General features: G+C 41.8%; 2 protein-coding genes across 9 annotated transcripts in view; one reads left to right on the top strand and one right to left on the bottom strand.

The window, feature by feature from the left end:
- Nucleotides 1-26,839, top strand: part of LOC126284460 (trichoplein keratin filament-binding protein) — a 713,651-nt gene that overhangs the window by 400,133 nt on the left and 286,679 nt on the right. The window lies entirely within an intron of this gene.
- The window catches only part of LOC126284463 (peptidoglycan-recognition protein LB-like), a 201,816-nt gene that overhangs the window by 12,758 nt on the left and 162,219 nt on the right, over nucleotides 1-26,839 (bottom strand). The window contains exon 1 of one of the 4 annotated variants that reach the window (XM_049983396.1): nucleotides 2,580-2,719. The exons of the other annotated variants lie outside the window; for them this stretch is intronic. Within the exon in view, the coding sequence (XP_049839353.1) occupies nucleotides 2,580-2,637 (58 nt within the window). The 5' untranslated portion in view covers nucleotides 2,638-2,719. Of the gene's footprint in view, nucleotides 1-2,579; nucleotides 2,720-26,839 lie in introns of those variants that run through there. 4 annotated transcript variants of the gene reach the window in all.

The following is a 26,839-nucleotide window of genomic DNA, read 5'->3' as shown; positions in this document are numbered from 1 at the left end:
GCTGCCCACATGCATATCGCCGTGATCAATCCTGTGCACTATATTGTTAGCGAATGTGTCTCGTGCAGCAATGGTAGCGGCGCTGAGGGGTTGCCGCGTTTGAATTTTGTATGGATAGAGGTGTAAACTCTGGCGCATGAGACGATACGTGGACGTTGGCGTCATTTGGACCACAGCTGCAACACGGCGAACGGAAACCCGAGGCCGCTGTTGGATCACCTGCTGCACTAGCTGCACGTTGCCCTCTGTGGTTGCCGTACGCGGTCGCCCTACCTTTCCAGCACGTTCATCCGTCACGTTCTCAGTCCATTGAAATTTTTCAAACAGATCCTTTATTGTATCGCTTTTCGGTCCTTTGGTTACATTAAACCTCCGTAGAAAACTTCGTCTTGTTGCAACAACACTGTGTTCTAGGCGGTGGAATTCCAGCACCAGAAAAATCTTCTGTTCTAAGGAATAAATCATGTTGTCCACAGCAGACTTGCACGTTGTGAACGGCACACGCTTACAGCAGAAAGACGACGTACAGAATGGCGCACCCACAGACTGCGTTGTCTTCTACATCTTTCACATCACTTGCAGCGCCATCTGTTATTCAAAACTGTAAGTACTGTAATTTCGAAAGTTTGTCCGCCTGAAAATGTACTGTTGTCCCAAGCATATTGCAACAAACGGTGTATTTCTATCGCTGCTCGTTTAGTTTTTATTGCCGTTTCAAATATACCGGTCATTTTTGAAACACCCTGTATGATCCAATGATATGCTATGGCCAGGTTAGAGACTGTTTCGTATGTTAAACGTGATGCTTTGGAGTCACGCAGTTAATCGAATTACTATTTCGTAATTGTGGTGATTACATTAAAAGACAGTAACTAATCATTACTAAGAAGTACCGGTACAGCCTTTCTATCGGTGTCTGATTTGAAATGGTTCTCGCACAACATTTTATCCCCATCGATAAATGGATATTTGCGCAACAATCTCAATGCTCATTCTTGTCAGTTATGCTTCTGTTAATTCTGCAGTGTAACTTTTTTTTCCTCAAAAGTCGCACTGATTTTGAGCGTCCATTCCCTGGTTGATATATAAAAGTGTCTGTACTTGCAATTCAACAGTGTCCATATCACTGAGAAGTTTAAATACATTGATTATTTCATAATCCTCAGTCGCAAACACAGTAAGTATGGAAGTGTAGTGGACCACTGTACTAGGGGGCTACAGAGGACAAAGACTGTCCCAAATCGCTCGCATGGCACACGGAACCCCAGTGCCGATTTCTCGGGCGCCTTCGCCAATCTTTCTGTCAAGAAAAAGAAACGAGGTGACGAAAAAAAAAAAAAAAGAAATTAATGACGCATTTACAGCAACTCGCATAGCTGTAGATAATGTTGAAATTCCGGGAATAATGTACGAGGATCAAAAGGTTGCCTGTGACTTGTACACAAGCCACACCGTTTCCCGTGTTATTCATTCTTTACATTGGCCGCTTGGTCTAGGGCGACTTGCCACGGTCCTTGCGGCTCCCCTCTCTGAGGTTTGAGTCCTCCCGCGGTCATGCGCTTGTGTGTTATACATAGCGTAAGTTAGTGTAAGTTAGATTAAGTAGTGTGTAGTCTAAGGGACCGATGACCTCAGCAGTTTGGTCCCAAAAGACCTTACTACAAATTTCCAATTCTGTACATTGACAAAGCAGGAAAAGGGACCGATGACCTCAGCAGTTTGGTCCCAAAAGACCTTACTACAAATTTCCAATTCTGTACATTGACAAAGCAGGAAAAGAACCCATAGAGAAAAAAGTAATTTAAGTTCAGGGAGGAGAAATAAGACTTCGAGTTTTAACGATTACACTTAAATCTGTCAGAGACGACAAAGGACTCGGAAGAGCATTTAAACGGAATGGGTAGTGTCTTGAAAAGATGTTAAAAGATCAATAACTACAAAAGTAATATAATGTAGTGCTGTTAAATCAGGTGACGCTGAGATAGTTAAATTAGGAAATAATTACCGAAGTAGCAGAAAAGTTTTACTCGTTGTATAGCAAAATTAGTGAACATTTCAAGGTAAAGACGCATTAGGTGCAAACGCAACGGCAACAAAAACTTGTCTGAAAAAGATGAACTGAAGGACTGTTTCTAGAATGTAGTCTTGTTCGAAAGTGAAATTTGAACCATAAACAGTACACACAAGAAGAGAATAGAATTTTTTGAAATATCACTCCACACGAGAATGCTGACGATTGGATTGGTAGATCGGATAACTAATGAGCTGGTACTGAATCGACTTGTGGCACTACCTGACTAGAACAAGCGATTGATAGGACACAACCTGACACATCAAAGAATCTTCAATTTGTCCATGGAGGGAAGTGTGTGGAGAGGCTAAAAATTGTAATAGGTAGAACATGGCTTCACTACAGTAAGCAAGCTTCAAATGGACGAAGCTTGCAGTTAGTTATGCAAAGATGTAATGGGCTGCACAGGATAGTCTACCGTCGAGAGCTGTATTAAACGATGTTTCGAACTGAAAAAAAATAACTACTACATCAGCAACAGCCATTATTAAGCATGATGTTTACTCACGGGCGATGTCGGTGAGTTGAAGCGCCGTTGCCAGAAGCAAAGACAACAGGGGCGACATGACGAATGGCCGGTGGTGTCCGGTAGCGCGCGGAAGTCAAACGAGTACTGACCCACTTCCGCTGCGGAGGCCACGCTTAAAACAACCGCTGCGGCCGCCTGCTTCTGCCGCCGCTGCGCTCTCGTAGCTGGTATGACGTCATTTGCCCGTCCGCACAGCATTTTATCGTCCTATCATCCGGTTTGTTAGTCGATAGCGCTGGACGGACGTACATTTTCCTGGATCTGTCCGTCTCTCCCTACGCTCTGCGATTCCATGCTTTCTTCGCTGTTATTTTTGAAGACTGTAGGTACTTCATCGTAGGCTAATACATCACCTGTCTTACGAATTCGTCCGAGGGATAAGTCTCTCCAAGTGCGCTTTGCTAAAAATCTCTATCTTCCAATACGTCGCTGTGTGACAGTTAATTTATGAATGTGACAAATGCCAATTTGTACCGTAGTACGGATTCCGCTTCACTATGTAGGTCCCATTATAGGTGGGTGGATCAATCAGTTCAAAAGCCAGATTGAGGTGAGCGCGTATCACCTCCAGTAGAACCGTGTGCAGCAAACTACTCGAGTGCAGAGACAAGCACAATCGCAAATGTTTTGAGTGACTGGGCCATCATTAGAAGTTGTACGCTGAACAGCCTGATTTCACAGTAGCATCACAAGTTTTAGTATGTTTTGATGGCTCTGAGCACTATGCGACTTACTTCTTAGGTCATCTGCCGCCTAAAACTTAGAACTAATTAAACCAGACTAACCTAAGGACATCACACACATCCATGTCCGAGGCAGGATTCGGACCTGCGACCGTAGCGGTCGCTCGGCTCCAGATTGTAGCGCCTAGAACCGCTGGGTCATAGCGGCCGGCTTAACTGCGAAGCTACAAAGGAAAGATACGGGCAGTGTACACTACACACCAGATGTGAGTTGAAAGATACGACACTACTATCGAAATGACATCAAAGTAAAAATATAACCCTAACTCAGTAACTAGAATTCACTATAAGGGGCGATCACAGTGTTTCCGTTCCAAGGGTGCACAGTCCACAGTCGGTATATGCCAGTCAGGTAAACTCGCCTAGAACACTGAGGCAGTTTTCCCACTGAGGCACCAGGCTGAAGGTACTGGTTTGGTAGAACACCGTGACCTGTTGCGCGAAGAAGCCCGGAACTCCCTGCTGCAAATGCTCGTCCTCCAGGGAGGGATCGAGACTTTAGGGCGGGTCTGATTTACGACATTTCCGATATGGGGACTCGCGTTATTAGGGAGCAGCAACACCATTTGTCGCAGTTTTCCCAGACGTTTCAGCTTAATTGCGCGCCGTAAGACTCCATTGTTGCGCAATTAATTAAAGAACAGGGTGAACATCACCTTTCCCTCAGATTCCTGGTTCTTAAACTTCTTGGGACGAGAGGACGATGGATGACAGCACTGCATCGTTTACACTTTCAGACTCTGGTTCCTGTAAAGCACGAAGCTGGCAACCAGATCGACCGGCTTCTTATGTCGAGTGGCAGTCAGCAGAGAACTTTGTGCACCATTCCACAATGGTGGTTTTCAACAGATACACTGCCCCATACGCATTCTTCTTTCTCCGATGGATGTTTACACGCTTGTCCTTCGGCAGCCAAAAAAAGAATTACATTGTTCTGTTCGGAAGCATTTAGTAATAACTTCGCCATAGTTTACCAGGCGCTCGTCGAAAAGATATGAATGCCACACTAGTCCCTTCTACATATCGGTGCTACTATACCCGCATCAGAGTGGCGCCACGCTGCATTTACGCTGCAGCAACGCCCTCAAACAGAAGCTCTGTGATCGCCTCTTATATGTAAAACTATTTGAAAGATATTACGAGTTTATGAATTCAACGTTTATTACATTTGTCCTAAGAAGAGCGAAGCTGAATTTCCACAGCATATGCGAAATATACACTATCTGATCAAAAGTATCCGGACACCACCGAAAACATACGTTTTTCATATTAGGTGCATTGTCCTGCCTCCTACTGCCAGGTACTCTATATCAGCGACTTCAGTAGTCATTAGACATCGTGAGAGAGCAGAGTGAGGCGCTCCGCAGAACTCACGGACTTCGAACGTGGTCAGGTGATTGGGTGTCACTTGGGTCATGCCGGCCGAACGGTTCTGGGCGCTTCAGTCCGTAACCGCGCTGCTGCTACGGTCGCAGGTTCGAATCCTGCCTCGGACATGGATGTGTGTGATGACCTTTGGTTAGTCAGGTTTAAGTAGTTCTAAATCTTGGGGACTGTTGGACTCAGATGTTAAATCCCATAGTGCTTAGAGCCATTTGAACGATTTTTGAACTTGGATCATATGTCTGTACGCGAGATTTCCTCACTCCTAAGCAATCCTTGGTCCACTGTTTCCGATGTGTATATGAAACGTGTGAAAGGACACGTACAGCACAAAAGCGTACAGGGCGACCTCGCCTGTTGACAGGCGGACAGCCACCAGTTCAAATGTGTGTGAAATCTTATGGGACTTAACTGCTAAGGTCATGAGTCCCTAAGCTTACACACTACTTAACCTAAACTATCCTAAGGACAAACATACACACACCCATGCCCGAGGGAGGACTCGAACCTCCGCCGGGATCAGACGCACAGTCCATGACTGCAGCGTCCAAGACCGCTCGGCTAATCCCGCGCGGCGCCGACAGTTCAAGAGAGTCGCAATGTGTAATAGGCTGTCATCTAACCAGACCATCACAATGGAATTCCAAACAAGTACTATGACAGTAAGGCGGAAGGTGAGAAAAGTTGGATTTCATGGTCGAGCGGACGCCACACATCACGCCGGTAAGTTCCAAACGACGCCTCGCTTGGTGTAAGGAGCGTTAACATTGGACGATTGAACAGTGGAAAAACGTTGTGTGGAGAGACGAAGCGCGGTACACAATGTGGCGATCCGATGGCAGGGTGTGGGTATGGCGAATGCCCTGTGAACATCATGTGCCAGCGTGTGTAGTGCCATCAGTAAAATTCGGAGGCGGTGGTGTTATGGTGTGGACGTGTTTCTCGTGAATAGGGCTTACACCCCTTGTTTTGCGTGTCACAATCACAGCACAGGCCTACATTGATCTTTTAAGCACCTTGTTGCTTCCCACTGTTGAAGAGCAATTCGGGGATGGCGATTGCATCTTTCAACACGATCGAGCACCTGTTCATAATGCACGGCCTGTGGCGGAGTGGTTACACGACAATAACATCCCTGTAATGGACTGGCTTGCACAGAGTTCTGACCTGAATCTTGTCAAAATTTGGGATGTTTCGGAACGCCGACTTCGTGCCAGGCCTGACCGACCTGCATTGATACCTCAGTGCAGCTCTCCTGGAATGGGCTGCCATTTCCCAAAAAAATCTTCCAGCACCTGATTGAACGTATGCCTGCGAGAGTGGAAGCTGTCATCAAGGCCAAGTCTAGGCCAACACCATATTGAATTCCAGCATCACGTTTCAGTCATTTTCAGCCAGGTGTCCGGATACTTTTGATCACATAGCGTACGCACCTCCTTCCTGTTGCTTTTGAATATATTACATGCGATACAGCCGAAATTAATGGTTTCTTCAAAAAATACGTGTGAAACGCGAACGTAATACAAATTTAACGTGAACTACCGAAAATTGAAGAGTAAATACATTAGTGAATCATTTATAATTTACGTCAGAATACGCTCTTAATATCTTTCGAATACATTTAACGAGTTTTCTCTTGTCACTGTGTTTTGCCTGCTGTGGTTCACAACACACTGATAATATTTTCATCTCTCCATTTGGTTTATAATATACGCAATATACACTGATGAGCCAAAATACTATAACCACCTGCGTAATAACTCGTTTGTCCGTCATTGGAACGAAACGCGAGTTTTATTCGAAAAGTAAGGAACGATCGGTCGCGGAATGGAAACCACAGTTGAAAAGCCGATGAAGTTTTGCACAGGTGTGTTGGGGAGTGACACTAGTACGTCCGCCGATCGCGTTACGTCGTTCTTTTTAGTTCTGAGCACACAGGGAGCACATAAAGATACATAGAACAATAGTGTCTCCCTCCAAGTACGAGGGCCTGGTGAGAAGTTTTGCCTGAAGCTATGCAGCCAACATTACATAACTGTCGTGCGCTTTCTTCTTCAAGACAATGTGGGTTCACCATAATGCTCCTCAAAGCACCGTAGCACGGTTCTGCCTCCGAGACACGGGCACTTATGCTGCTGAAAGATGTGATCGCCGTGGGCGACGATCGAATCCTGATGGTCTCATACCCATTGCAATGGTAATTGACGATGTCGTTGGGTCAGCATGTGAACATGTAGGGGTAGTCTGCTGCTCCGCAGCACTTGGGCGTGCAGCAGCATTGTTCTCTTTCGGCAGAGATGCCACAGATCACCATCAATCCTAATTTGCAGAGCAGGCAAGCCTCCAAACGCCACATTGTGTGGAGAGTCCTGGACGTCCTCCTGTTAAGCACCTAGTTGTAGTTTCACTGTCCTTCTACCTCTTTCCGTAGACACTTAAAACAGCAAGTAGCACGTGAACATTCGACCAGCTTAGCCGTTTTCGAGGTACACGTTCATAAGATCTGCGTAATAACGATCTACCGTTTATCAAAGTCACACGTCATTGTACTTCCGCATTTGCAGCCCATATCTTCGCTGGGGCGGTCCCCTTCAGTGTCTGCTCCGCTTACTGTACTTCTGCTATCGCGTCACGTGCTCGTAACGCCATCAGGCGGCATCGAAACTCGCGGTGGATAGTGATCCTAATGTTTTGGCTTGTCAGTGTATATTTTGCTTTTTAGCGTCTACTTTACGACTGGAGTAATTGTCAGTTTAATTGTTTTATGCACTGAATACACTCAGAAGTAATTAATAGTTGCCGGCCGGGGTTCTAGGCGCTTCAGTCGGGAACCGCGCGACCGCTACGGTCGCAGGTTCGAATCCATCCGCGGGCATGGATGTCCCTAGGTTAGTTAGGTTTAAATAGTTCTAAGTTCTAGGGGTCTGATGACCTCCGATGTTAAGTCCCATAGTGCTCAGAGCCATTTGAACCATTTTTTGATTAAAAGCTCGTCACGGAATTGCCGTGCACCCATCTGAAGATCAATAAAATGTTCGAAACCGATAACACCGAGAGACAATAAAGTATTTGAAAAATAAGTAATTAATTTAGTAGTTGGTAGCTGTCACCAAAGGAGAACACAGTTACTAGCATATAACCCCATAAGCTCACTAGCCAAAGAAGAAGAAATATTTCCTAATGGATAGAAAAAAATGCCTGTTCGCAAATGTGGCGATGGTAAAAGTACAGCGAATTATAGACCAACTTGCACAGCATTTTCTTTCTTTCAAACGATATAAAGTGGTTGGAAATACAATTTTGTATTTTGTACAAATGGAAATGTTGATATAGGAATGTGGTTCCTGAAGAGGGGCAGAAGCCTGGATGATTGACTGATCTGTTCTTGTAACATCAACCAAAACGGCCTTGCTGTGTGGTACTGCGAACGGCTGAAAGCAAGGAAAAACTACAGCCGTAATTTTTACTGAGGACATACAGCTTTACTGTATGGTTAAATGATGATGGCGTCCTCCTGGGTAAAATATTCCGGAAGTAAAATAGCCGCCCATTCAGATCTCCGTAAGATCCCTTAATCGGGCAGGTAGGTTAGAAAATTTAAAAAGGGAATGGATATGTTAAAGTCAGATAAAGTGGGTATTAGTGAAGTTCGGTTGTAGGAGGAACACGATTTCTGGTCAGGTGAATATAGGGTTATAAATACAAAATCAAATAGGGGTACTGCAGGAGTAGGTTTAATAATGAATTAAAAAAGTATGAACTCGTATAAGCTGCTACGAGCAGCGTGGTGAACCGAGTGGCCGATTTACATATAGGCCCACTAGGAACGGGCCTAGGGGGCGGCACCTTAAGAGGGGGGGGGGGGGGGAGGCAGCATGTTTTGCTCTGTACTCATTTTAACATTTTACGTTTTAAAATAACTGCTCTTACAAACGACAAAAATTATTAATATTGTTAAACAACTTGCTAGTTTAAATAAGCCTTAAGAATGAAATTCAACCATACAACCTTGGAAATATACATAGTTTACGTGCTGACTGAATGGAAATCTAAACATTGGGTTTCTGTATGGTATCGTCTTCATGATTGTTCAAAATATTTTGAAGTAAGCTGTCAGGGCGGAAATCTACAATACAATGTTTGAAACGTTACTATTTCGAGAATGTTGTCGACTTCTACTTACCCCTACCATATTTTTCCCGTGAAAATACCGCGACCCCTGAAAAGCTGTGAAAAACCAATCAGCAGTTTCTTAAATGCTGTGACATGTGTGGGCTCAGTATGTAAAACCCGAGTCTGCTTAAGTTTATTGTAGAAATTACGGAGCAGTATCAAGTCAGCCCTCCATTACTGTAATTAATGTGAAAGCTCTATGGCTGTGAGCTTTGATTTAATGACACCCGTTTAACAAAACATGTTGATACTGGGAATGTTTTACATTTTTAAACACATGTTTATACGAAAAGAAGATAAGCAAAATTACTAATAATGTGTGAAATACACTTCACAACAGTTAAAAAATTTATTTACTTATTTTTTTGGCGAAGAAACAAGAAATCAACTTTCGTTTGCCTCATTTATTGTGCTGCAGCCTGCACGATATCAAAGTTCCCACTCTGTGGAAATGAATAGTATGGCATTGCAAATTTTATATTAAACTTGTGCACTAAGCTTTTTTTCTTCGAGGAAAGGCTATTTTTATTTTATGTTGGAACAAAAGGTGAATTTGTGTGTAGACATAACAGCAGAGTTCACACAAATTACAATACACCACATCAGCTGCCAACAAGACTGCTTAAACTTTGTAGTCTGTCTTCTCTGCGAAAAGAAACCGCTAAAATGTTATAAGGATAAGTGGTATAAGAATCGATCCAGCACACCTCACTGCAATAAATTAGAAAAATTAATTGCATTTTAAATTAGATAGACTATGTCAAGAATATTCAGAACATATTTGTGTCGCAGCCAAAATTCCGGCGACGCGGGAAGCAGAAGCCAAAAAAGGGACTGTCCCATTTTCTTTACGTGACGAATTCCAGCCAGCAGGTGTGCTTCTATTGTTCGCTGACACCAGAAAAACAGGCGAAAAGAAATCAAATTATTCTGCATTGTCTTTCTTTCATAGCACAGTAACGTCGAGTAATCCGAGTTGGTCAGTTCATCGCTCCTTGTTTAAAGGAAAAATCTTTGTGCTCGTGTGCCGTGTTTAAAGTAAAACCCTTTGTGCTCTTGTGCGGTGTAATACGATTGGAACTGGATACAGCCTTTCTTTCTTTCCTTTTACATATTTGTTTCTTTTGTTTTGACTGTTGGTTCAAATGGCTCTGAGCACTATGGGACTTAACATGTGAGATCATCAGTCCCCTAGAACTTAGAACTACTTAAACCTAACTAAACTAAGAACATCACACACATCGATGCCCGAGGCAGTATTCGAACCTGCGACCATAGTAACCGCTCAGTTCCGGACGGAAGCGCCTAGAACCGCTCGGCCACCGCGGCCGTCTTTGGACTGTTGGTTGACAATTTTGTAAGTGCCGTAACATGAATAAAAGTGAAAAAAGCAAACGTGCAAAATTACGTGGCGAGAACGAGAAGCCAATGTTCTAAAAACACATGGAAGAGTAGTTAAGTTTTTCGCAAAAAATGTTGCTTGTTCGCCTTCGGGTTCAAGTAGTAAGGATTATATTTCTGGCACTGTAGCTGTTGTAAAAGAAGTAAATACAGACGAAATAAAATTAAAAATGAATAAAAGCATATTGTTCCTGATTTCGAGAGTCGAGTCAGACATTACAACAAAAGAAACAACCTCGTTAGTGATGATCCTGCAGAATGGTGTGTCAATGAATCAACAATCGACATTCTCTTACAACGTGGCACTAATCAAAATTGTAACGGTGATTTTTCTAATTTATGAAGATCAATAAGCGATAAAATCAGATATTTGAACAAAAATGTATTTTACGGTAAACTTTTAAATGGTGAATCAACTTTGCGTGTTTTTCCTAGTATACTCCTGTATCATCGGTGCTGTTTTTCGTGCACCATGTAAATTGTTCGGAGGTAAGGCCGCAATTGCTACTGATGGTATAGCTTGGAAAAATATTTCTACTATTTTATCTCATCTTGAGAATTCACTTGAACGCAAACATTCTGAGTTATCACTCTTAACAGGAAAAACTTGGAACAATAAATAACCATTTCGAGTCATATGTTGAGACAGAAAAAATGTACTGGCGCAGTGTGTTGAAAAGGATGTTTGCAGTAATGAAGAAGCTAACAAGTCGTGGACTTCCCCTACGTGCACAGTTGAAAAATTTCATTCATTACATAATGTTCGATTTATGATGTCTCTTGAACTTACAGCCGAGTTTGATCCTTTTCTCGCAGAGCACATTGAACGATATGGAAATCCAGGGCAGGACATACAAGTTATCTTTCTTCAACAATCTGTGATGAAATAATAGAGCTTCTTTCTGAACGAATTAACATAACCGGAATAAAACAGGCCAAATATTTCTCTATAATAGTAGATTCTACTGCAGGCATTTCACATATTGATCAATTAGATTTCATATTAAGATTTGTGAACGAACCTGTTGAATGTTTCCTTCTGTGTTTACCAAACCCGTCCGAAAATTCAGCTGAGGCCGTTGTTAAAGTCCTGTCTACAAATTCCATTGATATTACTGGCTACAGGCCAGTCATATGACAACGCAAGCAATATGTCAGGAATCTACATTGGTTTGCAGACACGCATTAAAGAACGAATTCCGAAAGCGCATTATATGCCTTGTGCAGCACATTCATTAATTTAGTCGTCATTAGTGCTTCAACCTGTTGTCGGGAAGTATGTTCATTTTTCAATATAGCGCAAAACCTTTATAATTTTTTCTCTGCTTCTAAACAGCACTGGGATAAACCTCTTTCTTTCATGAAACCAGGAAGCAAAACGGTAAATATATATATGAGCGAGGGTTCTACGGCTGCCGCCTCTCGCATCCCAATCCTCACCGTTCACGGTCATTCCAGTCTCCTTCATTAAGACCTCTCGCCGCCATTACTTCGTTGACGTCGTCTTTCCACCATCTCGCAGGTCTACCTCGCTTTCTTCTTTGATGTGGAGTCCATTGCCATGTTGTGTCTGGCATACGCTGTAAGCGACCATACCAGAGTAGGCGCTTCCTTTCTATGTAGTCTAGGATTGTGCCTTTGACTTTCATAATCTCTCTGATCCTATCATTTCTAATATGGTCAAGTCTGGAGTATCCACAACTCCGTCTCCAGAAATCCATCTCGACAGCCAGCAGGCGATCTTTCTGCCTCTGAGTTAGTTCCCACAACTCTGCACCATATGTTCAATAATTGTGTGGTAGATGGTATGTTTTGTTCTGCGCGTTATGTTTTTGTTCCAGAGAATACCATTTAGTTGTTTTGTAGCTCGCTTTCCCTGGCCTATTTCATTGTTTACATCATCCATACTTCTACAATTGGACGACAGTGTCACTCCCAAGTTCAAAAATTACTCTGATCACTATGGGACTTAACTTCTAAGGTCATTAATCCCCTAAAACTTTGAACTACTTAAACCTAACTAACCTGAGGACATCACACACATCCATGCCCGAGGCAGGATTCGAACCTGCGACCGTAGCGGTCGCGCGGTTAGAGACTGTAGCGCCTAGAACCGCTCTGGCCATCCCGGCCGGCTCACTCCCAAGTACTTAAAATTATGACACCCTTTAACAGTATCAGAACCTAGCTGTAAGTCGTTAACAGTATTTTCTTCCACTTTAAGATATTCTGTTTTAGATACGTTTATGACAAGACACCATTTTTCATATTCTTCTTTTAATTTGCGGAGCATATAATTTGCATCTTCCTCATCTCCAGCTACTAACAATTGGTCGTCAGCAAACAATAGAGTGAACAAGATCTTGTCGTCTATGGGGACACCCATTCCTCCGCATTTCCTTTTCCATGATTTTAGTGCCTCCTCTAGGTAGATCTTAAAGAGTGTAGGAGCAAGTGTGCATTCCTGGCGTAGTTCCTTTGTCTCCTTAAACTCTTGAGATAGTTGATTTCTCACTTTAACCATTACCGTACAACCTTGGTAGAGGAGTCTGACAGCTTTCACAGAGCTCGGTGACACACCATTATCAATTAGACTTGTCCATAGCTTGTTCTGTGGAACTGTGTCATAAGCTTTCTGGAGGTCTACAAAGACAATGTGGATCGTAAGGTCCCCTGCTGTCCTTTTCTCCACTAGGTTTTTGAGGGTAAATACTCAATCAGTACAGGAGCGACCAGATCTGAATCCATTTTGTTCTTCAGATTCAGTTATTTCTTCTTCTATCCTCTTTTTTTAGGATACGGCCGCAGACTCTCGCCATGGATGGCATCACACTAATACCACGATAGTCTTAAATATTGATGTAATTGTTGCCTTTCTCCACTCCTTTGGGGCTTCGTCTCCTCCAAGGCATTTGCCAAAAATCACTGCCGATATCTCAGAGTTTTGACGGTGCTGCTTTAACCAGCTCAATATAAATTAACCCTGGACCTGGCGACTTTCTGTTTTTCATGGCATTAACTGCATTTTGGACTTCCTTTGAGGTTATCGGTGGTATATTATCATTACTGATTTCAATGCCTGGTGGGTTGTAAGTGAATTCAGCTCTGTTCTCAGTTAGTAGTCCTTGGTAGTGTTGTACCCATTCCCCATGCTAATGAGGTGTATATTTTATGTTTATTCTGTGTTCACATTGTTTTTAGTACCTTCCAGGCTTTATTTGCTCGTGTATTCCCCATGCTTTTTTCTACCTCTTCACCGGTTTTCTGCCAGGCTTCGTTTTTTGCCTTAATTATTGTTTTCCGTGCATCTTTTCTCCGCTCTCTGTATTCCAACCAATCGTTGTCTGATCTTGAGTTCAACCATTTATTAAGCTTTCTTACTTTCTACCTTCTCTTGTACCGAGTGGCTCCACCACGGTAAAAATTTATCAAAAACACATTGGTCAGCAAGAGAGGAAGCGTGTGTAAGTTTATATGAAAACTGGGAGGACGTTATCAATGCTCTCACACATATTGTCAATAATACGTTTGAAAAACCACCTGTGCGAAATGAGGCTTCAGCTTTATTGAATCAACTCAGCAGACTATAAACAGTACTCATGATGACAGTTTAGAAGGACATACTCCAGAGATTCAATAGTGTAAATGTGAAACTACAAAGTGTAAATATTGATACTAAAATAGTGCATGAATGATAGGAATCACTGGTAGGATTTATTGCATCTATTCGTGGCATGTTCGACTGTCATGAAAATAAATCCATGGAGATTGTGACTGATATAGTCTATGAATGCTCCTATAAAAGATCACGAAAACGCAAATTTCATGATGACGAAGAAGCGGGCTCTGAAGAAGTTTTCTGATTGGAATGGAAAAATTTAGAGTCGAAACACTTCTCCCAGTCCTCGACAACTTGTACGCCAAATTACTGGGAGTAAGGAAAGCTATAGTACACTGTTTGACTCCTTCACAGTTTTCAGTAACCTTAAGAACAATTCACCTGACGATGTTGCTGAATGTGCAGCATAACTCCAAGCCTCATGTGACACAGATTTAGAGCCTCCCTTCCCTAGTGAATGTGCATATTTCACGGAACTTTTGAAATCTTCTGAGATTAGTGACATACCAGTCGAAATGAGTATATTTTAAGGAAAGGAGAGGTTACAGTCCGTGTTTCAGAATGTTGAGATTGCACTTAGAATATTTCTATGTATTTCCCTTATAAACAAATTATTCAGCAGAACGCTCGTTTTCGGCTCTTAAAAGACTGAAATCGTACCTACATTCTACGTTGTCTGAGGTGAGATTGAACGCCTTGTCCATTCTTCGCATAGAAACCGACCTCGTAACTGATGACAGTCTGAACTATGAAATTATGATCAACGAGTTTTCTGCCGTCAAAGCCAGACGCATACTTTGCTGACTGGTGTGTTTCTTTATTTATTCATATTAGTTTTAAAAATTTAAGATTATAATGTGATTTTTATTATAACCTAGAGCACATTCATTGGATTTACAAACTATGTATATCATTCTGGAAACATCCCCAGGCTGTGGCTAAGCCATGTCACCACAGTATCCTTTCTTTCAGGAGTACTAGTTCTGCAGGTTCGAAGGAGAGCTTCTGTAGTTTGGAAGGTGGGAGACGAGATACTGGCAGAAGTAAGGCTGTGAGGGCCGGGCGTGAGTCGTGCTTCGGTAGCTCAGATGGTAGAGCACTTCTCCGCGAAAGGCAAAGGTCCCGAGTTCGAGTCTCGGTCGGGCACACAGTTTTAATCTGCCAAGAAGTTTTATGTATTTCCTGTTCATTTTACAATTGTCAGTGGCAGAACGCGGAACTAAACATGCAGGCGTGACCAAAGGCGCCCGACAATACTAAACAATACAAGAATGACCCAGGCCGCTCGCGGCTGCACAGTAAAGTCGGACTGATACTATAGTATATTACAGCTGTTGCGTATTCTTGGCGTCTGCTGAAATGTTTAGTTGTCGCGGAAATATACGTTATGGAGAGTACCCTCAGATGAAAAAGTGTTAATAAATAACTTCGTTCAGTTCTGTCTGTGCTAATACCATTAGAAAGAGCTATGGTGAGATTAGTAACTGCAGTACAAAACTGTTCAGCCGTTACATGGATTAAAGGTATGCACCGAAATCTATTTCATTTAATTTCTTACGCTTCCCTATGGATTCGCGTATTAATACCGAACGTGTCTTTTTTTGTTATTTTTTTAACTGCTACACTTTCACGTAAAGCGATAGTTTAATTTTATGAATTTTATCCACAGTGGATGCTGTCGAACTCCGTGACTGTACTTTTATGGGGTTGTAGAAAAATATCCACTACCAGTCACAATAAAAGGTTGCTCATTCGTCACACGACCGGTTTCGGGCTTGCGCCCATCTTCAGGTGTTTATACACTCATTTACATGTTTGTACTGTTAGAAATCACTGTATAAATACAAAAAAAATATTTTCTGCACAAATACAAGTGGGACAATTGTAAGTGATAAGGCAGCATTTGACGAAAATTTATCTGTACTTACCAAAAGACGAAGCACCATTATTACAGTTGTGCTGCGATGATAGTTTTGCCACTTAGTTACACACTTTCACGTCCATATATATATATCAGGTATAGCTCCATATTACACTATTACGATGTGCACTCGTGAAATACAAACATGTGGGCTGTGGTTAAAGAACTTAGATGTAGCAGATTTAAAGATGTTGCTCACTAGAAGAGGCAAGGCTTCTAATAGAAGAGGCCATACCTGTGCAGTTTGAAACAACTGTATTTCCACGAACCTCTCCCTATGAAATCAGTAAAATAATAAACTCACTGAAAAGTAAAAGCTCTTACGGAATTGATGGCATTTCCAGCAAGATACTTAAAGCTTGTTCCCCACAGATAAGTAGGATTCTCAGCCACGTATGTAATAGCTCTTTGGAGCAGGGTGTTTTCCCCGATAGACTGAAATATGCCATTGTAAAACAATTGCATAAAAAGGGGGATACGTCGGATGTCAACAACTATCGCCCAATCTCTCTTCTGACAGCTCTATCAAAAATTTTTGAGAAAGTAACGTATTCAAGAGTAGCCTCCCATATATGTAAAAATAAAGTACTAGCAGAATGTCAGTTTGGTTTTCAGAAAGGCTTTTCAACTGAAAATGCTATATACGCTTTCACTGATCAAATATTAAATGCTCTGAATAACCTGACATCACCCATTGGTATTTTTTGTGATCTCTCAAAGGCCTTTGACTGTGTAAATCATGGAATTCTTTTAGGTAAGCTAAATCATTATGGTTTGAGGGGGGCAGTGCACAAATGGTTTAATTCATACTTAACTGGAAGAATGCAGAAAGTTGAAACAAGTGGTTCATGTAATGTTAATACAACAGCTCATTCCTCAAACTGGGGGGGGCTATCAAGCACGGGGTCCCACAGGGTTCGGTCTTAGGTCCTTTGCTGTTCTTGATATACATTAATGACTTACCATTCCATATTGATGAGGATGCAAAGTTAGTTCTTTTTGCTGATGATACAAGTATAGTAATAACATCCAAAAACCAAGAACTAAGTGATGTAATTGTAAATGATGTTTTTCACAAAATTATTAAGTGGTTCTCAGCAAACGGACTCTCTTTAAATTTGGATAAAACACAGTATATACAGTGCCATACAGTAAATGGCACAACTCCAGTAATAAATATAGGCTTTGAACAGAAGTCTGTAGCTAAGGTAGAATTTTCAAAATTTTTAGGTGTGTCCATTGATGAGAGGTTAAACTGGAAGCAACACATTGATGGTCTGCTGAAATGTCTGAGTTCGGCTATGTATGCTATTAGGGTTATTGCAAATTTTGGTGATAAGAATCTCAGTAAATTAGCTTACTATGCCTACTTTCATTCACTGCTTTCGTATGGTATCATATTCTGGGGTAATTCATCATTGAGTAGAAAAGTATTCATTGCTCAAAAACGTGTAATCAGAATAATTGCTGGAGCCCACCCACAGTCATCTTGCAGACATCTATTTAAGGATCTAGGGATCCTCACAGTAACCTCACAGTATATATATTCACTTATGAAATTTGTTGTTAATAATCCAGCCCAGTTCAAAAGTAATAGCAGTGTGCATAGCTATAACACCAGGAGAAAGGATGATCTTCACTATGCAGGGTTAAATCTGACTTTGGCACAGAAAGGGGTAAATTATGCTGCCACAAAAGTCTTTGGTCACCTACCAAACAGCATCAAAAGCCTGACAGATAGTCAACCAACATTTAAAAATAAATTAAAAGAATTTCTAGATGACAACTCCTTCTACTCATTGGCTGAATTTTTAGATTTAAATTAAGGGAGGGAAAAAAACTAACTTAAGCATTAGTGTCATGCAATATTTTGTGTAATGTAATATCTTGTACAGACATCTTTCATTAACCTGACACGTTCCACATCATTACGAAGTGTAGTATTCATGATCTATGGAACAAGTATTCATCTAATCTAATCTACAGAAACTCGTAGGTTCTGGTCAAAGAACTTATACACAGGAAGTGCAAAGGTGTTGCAGATACAGAAATTAAAAAAGCTATTATAGGCTGTTTAATTTTAATTTTGAACGCATCTCTGCAAAAGTACGTATTAATTTCTTATGAATGACATGTTCGCTTCAATTTTTAGAACGTAACACAACTATTTTATTTTCATTTTCAGTGGTTTCGTGTAAAAGAAAATATTAAAAGTGAATGTAAACAAAAATCCATTGTCTCCTACAAGCTCTGCTGAATGTTCAGGCCATAAAAGAAAAGTTATTTTCCTTGTGTTTGTTTCTGTTATCTTTCGACTGAAGAATGTGTTAACACAATGCAGTTTTAAGTTTGTTCTATCCGCTGCCGTACACCAAGCAGAGTTGGGGTGTTTCATCCGTTGCCGTGCACGAAGTACAGTTCAGGAACCATGTTACATTTTGATTGAGAGCGACTAGACCGCTGACGCGTCTTTCAGAACAACGAATAGCAGAGTACGGAAACAGCTCACAGCGCTCCCACCAAAAACGGCAATTGTGAAGTGATCAGGTAATAGTTATGATTTAAAACAAGGTTTTTTGGAGGGGGGGGGGGCATATAATATGGTGTGCATAGGAGCGCAAGATTTTTAAATCCGCCACTGTAATGAACGTGTTATTGCAGTCAAGACACGAAGCCCTCGCCTACGACAGTAGTACAAGTTTATATGCCAACTAGCTGCGCAGATGATGAGGAGACTGAAGAAATGTATGATGATGCTATGAAAGAAATCATTGCCTACAGTCTGGAACCGCGCGACTGCTATGGTCGCAGGTTCGAATCCTGCCTCGGGCATGGATGTGTGTGATGCCCTTACGTTAGTTAGATTTAAGTAGTTCTAAGTTGTAGGGGACTGATGACATCAGATGTTAAGTTCCTCAGTGCTCAGAGCCATTTGAACACAAGCCTAAGGAAATCATTCAGTTAAGGGAGACGAAAATTTAATAGTTATGGAGACTGGAATTCAATAGTAGGAAAAGGAACGGAAGGAAAAATAGTAGCTGAATATGGAGTGGGGGTAAGTAATGAAAGAGGAAGCCGCCTGGCAGAATTTTGTACAGAGCATAACTTAATCGTATCTAACACTTGTTTTAAGAATACTATACGTGGAAGAGGCCTGGAGACACTGGAAGATTTCAGATAGGTTATATAACGGCAAGACAGAAATTTAGAAACCAGGTTTTAAATTGTTAGACATTTCCGGGGTTTGATGTGAACAAATTATTGCTTGTGGACTGTAGACTGAAACGGAAGAAACTGCAAAAAGATAGGAATTTAAGGAGATAGAACCTGGAAAAACAGAAAGAACCAGAGGCTGTAAAGAGTTTGAGAGAGAGCAGTATGGAACGATTGATAAGAACAGGGGGAAGAGATACAGTAGAAGAAGAACGGGTAGCTTTGAGGGGTGAAATAGTGAAGGCAGCAGAGGATGAAGTAGGTAAAAAGACGAGGGCTAGTAGGAATCCATGGGTAAAATAAGAGATATTGAATTTAATTGATGAAAGGAGAAAATATAAAAATGCAGTAAACCAAGCAGGCGAAAAAGAATATAAACATCTCACAAATGGGATCCTACAGGAAGTGCAAATTAGCTAAGCAGGGGTGGTTCAAATGGCTCTGAGCACTATGGGACTTAACATCTGCGGTCATCAGTCCCTTAGAACTACTTAAACCTAACTAACGTAAGAACTTCACACACATCCATGCCTGAGGCAGGATTCGAACCTGCGACCGAAGCACTCGCGCGGTTACGGACTGAACCTTCTAGGATCGCTCGGCCACCGCGGCGAGCAAGCAGGGGTAGCTAGAGGGCAAATGGAAGGATCTAGAAACATGTATCATTAGGGGTAAAATAGATATTGCCTATAGGAAAATTAAAGAGACCTTTAGAGAAGAGAACCAATTCTTGGATATCAAGAGCTCAGATGGAAAACTAGTCCAAAGCAGATAAAGGAAAGCAGAAATGTGGAAGGAGTATACAGAGGGATTATACGAGGGCAATGCTCTAGAGGGCAATATTATGGGAATGGAAAAGGACGTAGATGAAGATGAAATGGGACATATGATACTGTGTGAAGAGTCAGATAGAGCACTGAAAGACCTAAGTCGAAATGAGCCCGGGAGTAGACAACATTCCATTAGAACTAATGATAGCCTTCGAAGAGCCAGTCCTGACAAAACTCTTACGACATGGTGAGCAAGATGTATGAGGCAGGGGAAATACTCTCATACAAGATGAATATAATAATTCCAATTCCAAAGAAAGCAGGTGTCAGTAGGTGTGAAAGTTACCGAACGATCAGCTTAATAGGTCACGGCTGCAAAACCATAACACGAATTCTTTACAGACGAATAGAAAAACTGCTAGAAGCCGACATCGGGGAAGATCAATTTGGATTACGTAGAAATGTTGGAACACGTGAGGCAATACTGACCCTACGACTTACCTTATAGGATAGGTTAAGGAAAGGCAAACCCACCTTCCTAGCATTTATAGACCTAGAGAAAGTTTTTGACAATGTTGACTGTAATACTCTCTTTCAAGTTCTGAAGGTAGCAGGGGTAAAATACAGGGAGCGGAGGGTTATTTACAATTTGTACAGAAAGCAGATGGCAGTTATGAGTCGAGGGCATGAAAGGGAAGCAGTGGTTGGGAGGGGAGTGAAAAAGGGTTGTAGCCTCTCCCCGATGTTATTCAATCTGTGTATTGAGCAAACAATAAAGGCAACAAAAGAAAAATTTCGAGTAGGAATTAAAATGCCTGGAGAAGAAATATAAACTTTGAGGTTTGACGACGACATTTTAATGCTGTCAGACAGGAGAGGACCTGGAAGAGCAGTTGAACGGAATGTACAATGTCTTGAAAGGAAGATATAAGATGAACATCAAGAAAAGCAAAAAGCAAAACGAGGATAGTGGAACGTAGTCGAATTAAATCGGGTGATGTTGAGGGTATTAGATTAGAAAAGAGACACTTAAAGTAGTAAATGAGTTTCGCTATTTGGGAAGCAAAACAACTGATGCTGGTCGAAGTAGAGAGGATATAAAATGTAGGCTGGTTATGGCAAGGAAAGCGTTTCTGAAGAAGAGAAATTGGTTAACGCCGATTTTAGATTTGTCAGGAAGTCTTTTCTGAAAGTATTTGTAAGGAGTGCATCATTGTCTGGAAGTGAAACATGGATTATAACTAGTTAAGACAAGAAGAAAATGTGATGCTACAGAAGAATGCTGAAGATTAGATGGGTAGATAATGTAAGTAATGAGGAGGTATTGAATAGAAATGGAGAGAAGAGGAATTTGTGGCCCAACTTGACTAGATGATGACCGGTTTACTGTTGGTGGGAAGCGCGGAGGGTAAAAATCGTAGAGGGAGACCAAGAGATGAAAGCAGATTCAGAAGGATGTAGGTTGCAGTAGTCATTCGGAGATGAAGAGGCTTGCGCAGAGCAGAGTAGCTTGGAGAGCTGCATCAAACCAGTCTCTGGAGTGAAGACCACAACAAATTGGCCCAAGAGAAGAAGAAATGTGTAGTAAATATGGACTCTTGTACAAAAGATGGGTTTTGTAGTAGCGAAGATGAGCAAGTGCTCATAACTCTTAAGGTATGAACTTTACAGCCCATGTTTACTAGAAGCTTTTTCCTTGTTTTGGTCCATGGTACCACCTCTGAAAGTCATCAACCCTACAATGTTAGCAACAGCAGTTCCGGAACACGTATACTACTGTCAGAGGTATCAGAAGAGTTTTCACTCGTCGGTTTCCGAACCAGGATCTCTTTTGTGAAATTGATACGTTTACCCTTGTCCATCAATCCAGAAAGTGTGTGACATCATCGCGGAATAATTCCGTTTTAAGTTATTACATAGTTTTCGATGGAGCACATGTAGAATGTAGGAAAAGTGAATTTCGCAACTGGCATGAGCGAGGCTTTAGATGAGCATAGAAAAGTCGCTTATCGTTTACTTTATCTTACACAGGCACTGTGTATGGTACAACAGTCTCTGCAAAAGGTGAGAAAATGATAGAAACGATAAAGCAGCTGAGGTCGTTACTAATTAGTAGCGAGAGAAAGTATACTGGTATTACAGACATACACGCACTATAATTGTGTACATAGATAGCGTAAATTTAAATTTGGTCTTTTTTCTGTTCTATGAGAAGTGACCCTAAGCCGAGTTCGTCATTCGAAAGTGAGCGTAGATGACCGAAAGTCAGGTTTTCACTAATGAAAGGAATTTCATGAAATTATTACTGCTGGCACTTCATTTCCTTGTCATACAGCAGTGTATCCCGTTCTTAAGCTAGAAAGGTGTCTCTTCCACGAAAGTTGCTGTAAAATCTACAGAACCAACCACAATGGGCCCGAGTGAAACACACACACACACACACACACACACACACACACACACACACACACACACAATTATGGTGGCCAGTGCCATATTTTAGGTTTAAACATTATCTAGTGGAGACGGTGAAAGCAGATTTTATATTCAAAATTGAAGTTTTGTACTACGGTACGTGGAAACGTCAGTTTTCGGAAGAAATCCTGGAAATAGATGGCGCATACATATACAATGATTTAAATTGAGTTGAGGTATTAGCTGTTTTCCATTGTTTATCGATTAAAAGTTTTTTATATTTTTGCTCAAAGATGTACCAGGTGAACAATAATTCGTGCTATTAATATAATACAGCCATCTGGAGAATGTTGTCGGCGAAACTAGTAATGAAAAGAGACTATAAAATAATCCAAACGTTTCACGAGTCGTGGCGGCTGTTTGCCAAGTTGTCGCACAGGCTCCGAAGCCGCGAGCACGCCCACCAGTGGCACGCGACCGCGCTCGCCGTGGCTACTCACTCGGGTGCACGGCGGCCGCGATCAGAAACTGCACCACCAGCATTGCTGCCCGCCTGTCGCTCTGCACTTGCCTCCTGCTGGCCGCCCCTCGTTCCGACAGCTCAGACCGGCTCACCTTGCCCCGCCGCCTCTTTTTAAACTGTGAGCCGTCTGCGAGCGCCGGATTACTTAAACCGCCGCGCCGGACGAGCGACGTTAACGTGTTGCTGCGCCGTTTGTGACGTCACTGTGCCCTGTGCCGGCAGCAGCACCTCCAGTGGTGGGGCGGCGAGGATCGGGGAAAGACGGTTTGGGCAAGCACAGCACTGGACAGCCCAGCTCTGCCGACCGTCCGGGGGTTTCGCACGTGCGGCGGTCGCGGGGGAAACCACGTGCCAAGGCCGGCGGCGAGGTGAAGGGACAGGAGAGCGAGAGGTCGCCGTCCACGGGGATTTACGAGAGCCACGCGGATCACTCGCGTAAGCAGCACGTGTCCACATTCATTTTTAAATAAGTTTGTCCAATGTGGGGAGCTCAGGAAATTATGTAGGCCCATTAAAAACTGTCGAGAGATACCGCAACTAGCAGCGAACAATTAATTACGTTGTTACCGTTTCAAATTTCGCCGTTCTTCCTCAGCTTCTGCGTCGATGACTCTTGTTTTGCAGCTAACAATGATTGCAATCCTATTCGGATTTTGTAACCGAACTTTTTGTTACTGTTAGCCCCGTACATGTTTCACCTGATACTATTAGAAATCTGCAGTGCTATACAAAGAAATAAGCAACAGTTGAAAGATTTGTTGCAAAAGAAAGTTATTTCCAGTTTTCCGACTTTTTGGTAAACCGAAAAAGCTTTTGAAAACAGAATTCTTAGTTGTCTAAAATTTTTCTCTCTTTTTTTCCGTAATGGTTAAACCAGTATTTACTCTCAAAAACAAATCTTTCATGTTCCACGGCACGAGTCTCAATTTTTTTGTTTTGTTTGTGGACATTTGGTCAGCCATTCTTCCACGTGTCTCATTGTTGGAACTACCACTTTCTTTGTCTTTTTGGAAAGGAGAGAGACTAAAAAGCAATCTGAGAAGCCATTTAGTGTTTGCGGGTCTGGACAAGGTGTATAACGTGTAGTGCCGCTGAAGAAACTGTTTGAAGTCCCTAGGGGTAGTGTACTTAACGTAAGTTAGATGGTTCAAATGGCTCTGAGCACTATGGGACTTAACATCTATGGTCATCAGTTCCCTAGAACTTAGAACTAATTACACCTAACTATCGTAAGGACATCACACAACACCCAGTCATCACGAGGCAGAGAAAATCCCTGACTCCGCCGGGAATCTAACCCAGGCGTGGGAAGCGAGAAACGTAAGTTAGACATATACGCAAACTATTTAAGTTTGCATAGTGCGTAGTCCATGTGGGTAGCTAAATTTCCTCACAGCCTTTCAAAATTACGAAAAGATTAAAGCAGTCTCCTGCATTGTTTAAAATATACATGCAGATAGCTTTAGACATCTGGAGGGAAAGGTAGTGCGCAGGGGTGGACATTTAGATGATAAAGTATCAGTGTATGTGTACCTTGTTCGTCGCAGGTGATGAGGTGGTGGTGGCGGCTAGTGAAGAGGATTATATTTGCTTTATGCTAAGAAAATTATTAGAAGAATAAGATAAATGAGGATAGAAAGTAAACTTTCAAAAGACTGAATATCAATGCAGTGGAGAAAATGTAGGAAACATAATAGTAGACGGACAGCACGTCAAAGCATGTAAGCCATTTAAATATTTTGATTGCATCCGATCGCAAGGTAGAATACGTAATTGAGGAACACAGCAACGACGAAAACAGCAAGCGAGAAGTTTAACCCCTGTTACGTTCTTCTAAGATAAGTTGGAAAGTAAAGAAGGTGCTTTGTACAACAACTTAACGGATACGGCTGCTAGCAGTATGGTTGCCAAGTGACCGGCCAAGTATATGCGAGTCCGGCCTTCGTTAGGCTTTTGAGCGGTGAAGTAGAGAACGTACAACTAAGGTCCGTTCCAAGCTAATGACACTAGCGCGAGGAAGAGATATGAGGAGGACTAAGGATATATACCATAAGGATTTAAAGGTATATCAGTTACTGAAACTGGCAGAATATTACTCTGCAATTCTAACGCACAATGCCAATGTCGAAAGAACCGTCGAAAGGGTGTTCTCTTGCATAAACGCGCAGTCGACAAAGAAATTGCAAACCGACATGGTCACAGAGATAATGATGATGATGTGTAATTTAAAATTATCCTGTCAAGAGTTCCGTGAAACGACTTTCAGGAAAAACGAATGGGGTCAATGCAGAAATATTAATACTTAACTACAGGTTATTGTTATTTCTGTACAGGTGTAACTGAAGTAACCAGTTACTGCAGAAGTTTTCTTTTCCGTTCTAATGCAGTAGGCAACTGTTTAATTTAGTTAATGAAGAATTTTTAATTGTTTTGATATAAGATTATCTTAGGAAGGAAAATAAGCACTTCTCGTTACTTGCTACCATAACTGTCAAATTATAATATTCTTTGTTGATCATTTTTTGGTTTAAACACTTTTTGTTTTCCTCTCTCAAAAATGTGGAACTGATTATTAGTAAACGATTGCGAATACCCAGCTGACTTCGAATCTCTTTGTAATAGGTAGCCCTGCTTTTAGGACAAAATACTACTACTGAGATAAACAACAGTTCGTTTATTATACTGGCAATGTTCTCGGTGTCATATCGCACGGTTACACCCTTTGTGTGCAAATACTGATGTAGTCAACACCTCGCATTTTGAAGAAGGAAAGCAAAAAATGAGATTGAGACGTTGTTTTCTTACTTTGAATGTCATACCAATAATCAGAAGAGACTGAAAAAGAATGTGTAATGCCGACTTACATATGCTGTAGAATCAAGCGGTATTCGTTTTGTGAACTGAAACGCCGTTTTCTTCCTGTAATGTATGTGTAATTGTGTGCCAGGCAGGTTTCGCCTTTTGCATTAAGCTATCTTCGGTGGATTTAACAATAATAAAGGAATGGCCCCGTATACATTTGCGCAGGGGAAAATGCTATAGGATGTATCCTATGAAAAGGAAATTAGGATGTATGGGACTGATCATTGGCAGTAACGCCGAAATCCGGTTGAAATTGGACTGAACATCTATTGTATTCAAACATTTGGAAAAATATGGGACATTTACACAAAACCATTATGGTTGCTGGTGCCTCCTTTAAATAAGCACGCAAGTGCAACAATTAAGCAAACTCCTTGCCTCGTAGGCAAGTAAACCATTAGTTACGTATTAACATAGGAATAATTTAGAGAAGGTCCATCAATAGACACCTGGCAACTTGCCCTGGAAATGCACAGATCGAAAAATGCATCAAGGATTTTGTGCCCAGAGTTCTGTTCTGTCAAGGGATTATCCTGCGCAGTACTCGAGTTTCTTACAGTTTGAATTGCTGGTTGTTTGGACTGCGATGATATTTTCAAGAGGCACTGTAGCCAAACCTGAAGTGACGAAAATCCTTATTCCACGGGTGTCTCAGATCTCGAGCTACGTCTTTCAGTTTTTGTGCTGGCTGGAATTGTACAAACTAACTAAGGGACCTTATTTGCTGACTCAGTTTTGGAATGATGTAATATTGATTCAGGATGAGCTGTCACAGTTGCAGATTACACCGCCTGTTGCTTGCTGGATGGTCTGCTTTCAAGTCCACTTCGTATTGTATCCCTTCGACAGTAATGTCAGTGAGCATAGTGGGATTGGAAGTCCTGCCATATGGGTGGTGCGGTAGCAGGATTTAACCCTAACAGGAAATGCGCGTTTGCAGAAATTTATCCACACAGAGGGGGGGGGGGGGGGGGGGAGAGGCGTTTTTGATCTAAATGAGTTAAACGCGTCATAGCACAAGAACTAAATTTTATAAGTGACACAAAATGTATTACTGACGGTTATCCGTTCAGTAATTGTTACAGGCAGATTACTTTGATACTTACGACGTAAGGACGACTTCGTGATTATCTTCAAAAGAGCAGGTTTGAGGAATGTACAGGAAAAAGATTGAGGTATGTTTTTTAACAATAATATCAGAAATGGAGTCCGCCTT

This window comes from Schistocerca gregaria, chromosome 8 (assembly GCF_023897955.1).
Source record: "Schistocerca gregaria isolate iqSchGreg1 chromosome 8, iqSchGreg1.2, whole genome shotgun sequence".
Taxonomy (NCBI): Eukaryota; Metazoa; Arthropoda; class Insecta; order Orthoptera; family Acrididae; genus Schistocerca; species Schistocerca gregaria.
Note: the sequence above shows the minus strand (reverse complement) of the source record. Positions and strands in the feature narration are given on the sequence as shown.